The sequence below is a fragment of the Glossina fuscipes genome, unplaced genomic scaffold (assembly GCF_014805625.2).
Source record: "Glossina fuscipes isolate IAEA_lab_2018 unplaced genomic scaffold, Yale_Gfus_2 221, whole genome shotgun sequence".
NCBI classification, from domain to species: Eukaryota; Metazoa; Arthropoda; class Insecta; order Diptera; family Glossinidae; genus Glossina; species Glossina fuscipes.
The window spans coordinates 2,823,410-2,826,076 of NW_023998564.1; the positions used below are offsets into that span (position 1 = coordinate 2,823,410).

Sequence of the window (2,667 nt, forward strand, 5' to 3'; positions counted from 1 at the left end):
TCAAACTGGCCCTTCCTGTTGCTGTATATTAATTTATAAAATTTATATATAATTATAAATAGCTTTATTTATATAATACCTTTATTATATATTAATGTCTTTTTTTTAGTCTAAGAATTCAATTCATTAGTCTAAACTTAAAATAATAATAATAATAATAATATATATTTAAAATAGCTTTATTAATATATAATACAAATTGTTTTTCTTTTTAATAGTTTCCTGTTTGTTTCCGATTCTTTTTCCTTGAGTTCGTCGCTTTTGCTCTTCTATCACAACACCGTATAAATACATGCCGAAACCATCTAATTTATTTCGCGAATGCTCTGCCCGCAAAGTAACCAAAATCTCACCCAGCTCTTTAAAGTGACCTGAGTCATTTAGATTCGATTGATCCGTGGTCGAATCCAATCGTCGTTTCTCCACTGCCATATAAGTGGCATAAATATGATATGATACCATTCCGCACTAAATGTATCATGTAAATGTAAATGTAGCTGTATCATATTCCTATACATCAAAGTAACTTTTAGCCAGAAAATAAATATCATATTCTTTCGGTGCTATGAAATTATCTTTTTCATCCTTGCCGTCAATATCCACGTTCGCAAGGTCGTGGCACATTTCAGCTAACCATTTGACGCTGTACACTAAACCACGTTTTTGACAATCCACTATACCCTGTCTTAACTCTCTTTTAGCGTCGAGTACGTTAAAGAAGTCATCCTCCATTTTTTAACAAGTTTTAATGATAACATATTTTTCTCTAGGAAAAAGCTGGAAAAAGGAAAAAAATGATTAATACATAAGAGCGAGTTATTAAGCGCTGCTTACTGGAAAACCGAACTGTCATGTTGATCACCCCATATTAAAATTTCCGCTATACTTCTTAACAAATTAAAAAAAACAATAGCATAATTCTCTGTTAAAAAGGCAAAGCAGTAGTGGAATAATCTGTTCAAAAAGACAAAGCAGTAGTGAAATAATCTGTTAAATTGCAAAGCCGCCGGTATTTATAATGGAATATTATTAATTTCGCCAGAGGAATGAATTCAAAGACTAAACTCTCAAAAGCACTAGCATCTAAAGCTATCGCGGCTTTTATTAAAAACTCTACCGCACTTGAGATTCGAACCCACGATCATTGACTTGCTAGTCGAGATTCCTCGCCTTCGGCTACTCAGACGGATTATTATTATTATTATTATAATTTTAGACTAATGAAATAAATTCTTAGACTAAAAAACGAAATCGGCTCTAATTTAAATAAATGTACATCAGATAATGTGCTTAGTAGTATTAATAAAGTAATATATTAAATTGATTTTTTTTTCTGAAGCTGATTGTAGAATGGCCCAAGGGTTAATCGTTCCAAATGTAATACTTCTAGCCAAGCAAAAGTAAAGGCAGTCGCAAAGAATGTGCTTCATAGTGACAGTTTGTCCACAACTGCAGATTGGGGAGAAAGACTTCTTCAAGATCCATTGGTGAGTTTCAATTGTATGACCAAGGCGAATTCTCGAAAATGTTTGGATCTTCATTTTCTCAACATTAGTTGGATATAAAGGTGGAGTTAATTGAGGGTTAATGGAAGAGTAGTGTTGATGATGGTATTGGAAATTTTCTTCTGCCATTTTCTGTTTAACTTTTCTTCCAATGTATCTTTGAAGATCCAACTTTTCCATGACCTCATCCATAATTAGAGGAGCAGAAGCAACCCGTCCTCTAGCATCTACCACCGCACAAGCAGGAGGCAGACCAGAAGATCTTGCGCCGTCTGTGTATAAAAGATTCCAACTAGTACTTTCCAATACTTGGGTTATTTCAGCTATTAGATTCCTGAAGACGTAATTTGGAGTATCTTCTTTCTTGTGCATAAACAGCGAGATGTCAAAAGAGCAGTCTTTCAAAATCCATGGAGGTTTAACACCAAAAGAGCGGAAAATTTTTAAGGGAATATTCAATTCCTTTGCGACGTACAAACAATGGTCAATAGCAGATGGTGACTTTGGAATTTTCTTCGCAATAATAATCTTTCTCACGCCATCACCGAGAATAGATTTGTCTGAATGAAGAAGCTTGGGGACTATTTTAGCTTTTAACTCATAAAGTCTATTTTCTAAAGTTGGGAGACCAGTTTCAATTATAATATTATTTATGGGCGTCGTCCGAAAAGCATAACAACTTGTTCTAACTGCTTGGTGGTAGACCTGTGTGAGGATATTGATATTAGATTTGCAGCTATTGCCACAAATTATCAAAGCATAGTCAATCTTGCTTAACAGAAGCATTTTGGTGAGATAAGCAATAGTGGTAATATGCGCATGGCTTCTCCAGGCAACGTACTGTATGAAATTCACCCTTGTTAAAAGAGAGTTTTTTAACCGAAGACAGTGTGTTCTCCAACGATAATTGTTGGAAAACGTGAGCCCAAGAACTTGGAGCGCCTGCACATTTATTACCGGTAAGTTGTTAATATGCATCAGTAGATTTCCTGCGTCGCACATTTGTTTTCGACAAATGTAATTTGATTTTTGTATAGAAATTTTAGCCCCTGAGGAGTTTGCCCATGTGGAGATCTCTCGTGCAATAGATTCGACGATGTTGATTGCCTTCGCGCTATCTTTTTCTTTTGTAACAATGTATACATCGTCCACGTAGAGACAA

General features: G+C 34.9%; 1 protein-coding gene across 1 annotated transcript; it reads right to left on the reverse strand.

Moving 5' to 3' along the window:
* On the reverse strand, positions 1–732 carry LOC119642296 (cell division cycle protein 23 homolog). Its single transcript, XM_038041396.1, has 3 exons — positions 517–732; positions 277–468; positions 1–21 (listed from the first exon to the last, which is right to left on the reverse strand). The coding sequence occupies exons 1-3, from the start codon at positions 730–732 to the stop codon at positions 1–3; spliced, it is 429 nt and encodes a 142-aa protein (XP_037897324.1).
* Positions 733–2,667: the final 1,935 nt, after the last annotated feature.

Bases quoted from the DNA above. Each gene is read 5' to 3' on its own strand.
- LOC119642296 (XM_038041396.1), bottom strand. From the start codon at position 732: ATGGAGGATGACTTCTTTAACGTACTCGACGCTAAAAGAGAGTTAAGA. The intron at 469-516 runs GTATAGGAATAT...TGATACATTTAG, and splicing joins TGGCTAAAAGTTACTTTGAT to TGCGGAATGGTATCATATCA. The intron at 22-276 runs GTGATAGAAGAG...ATTAATATACAG, and splicing joins GCATGTATTTATACGGTGTT to CAACAGGAAGGGCCAGTTTG.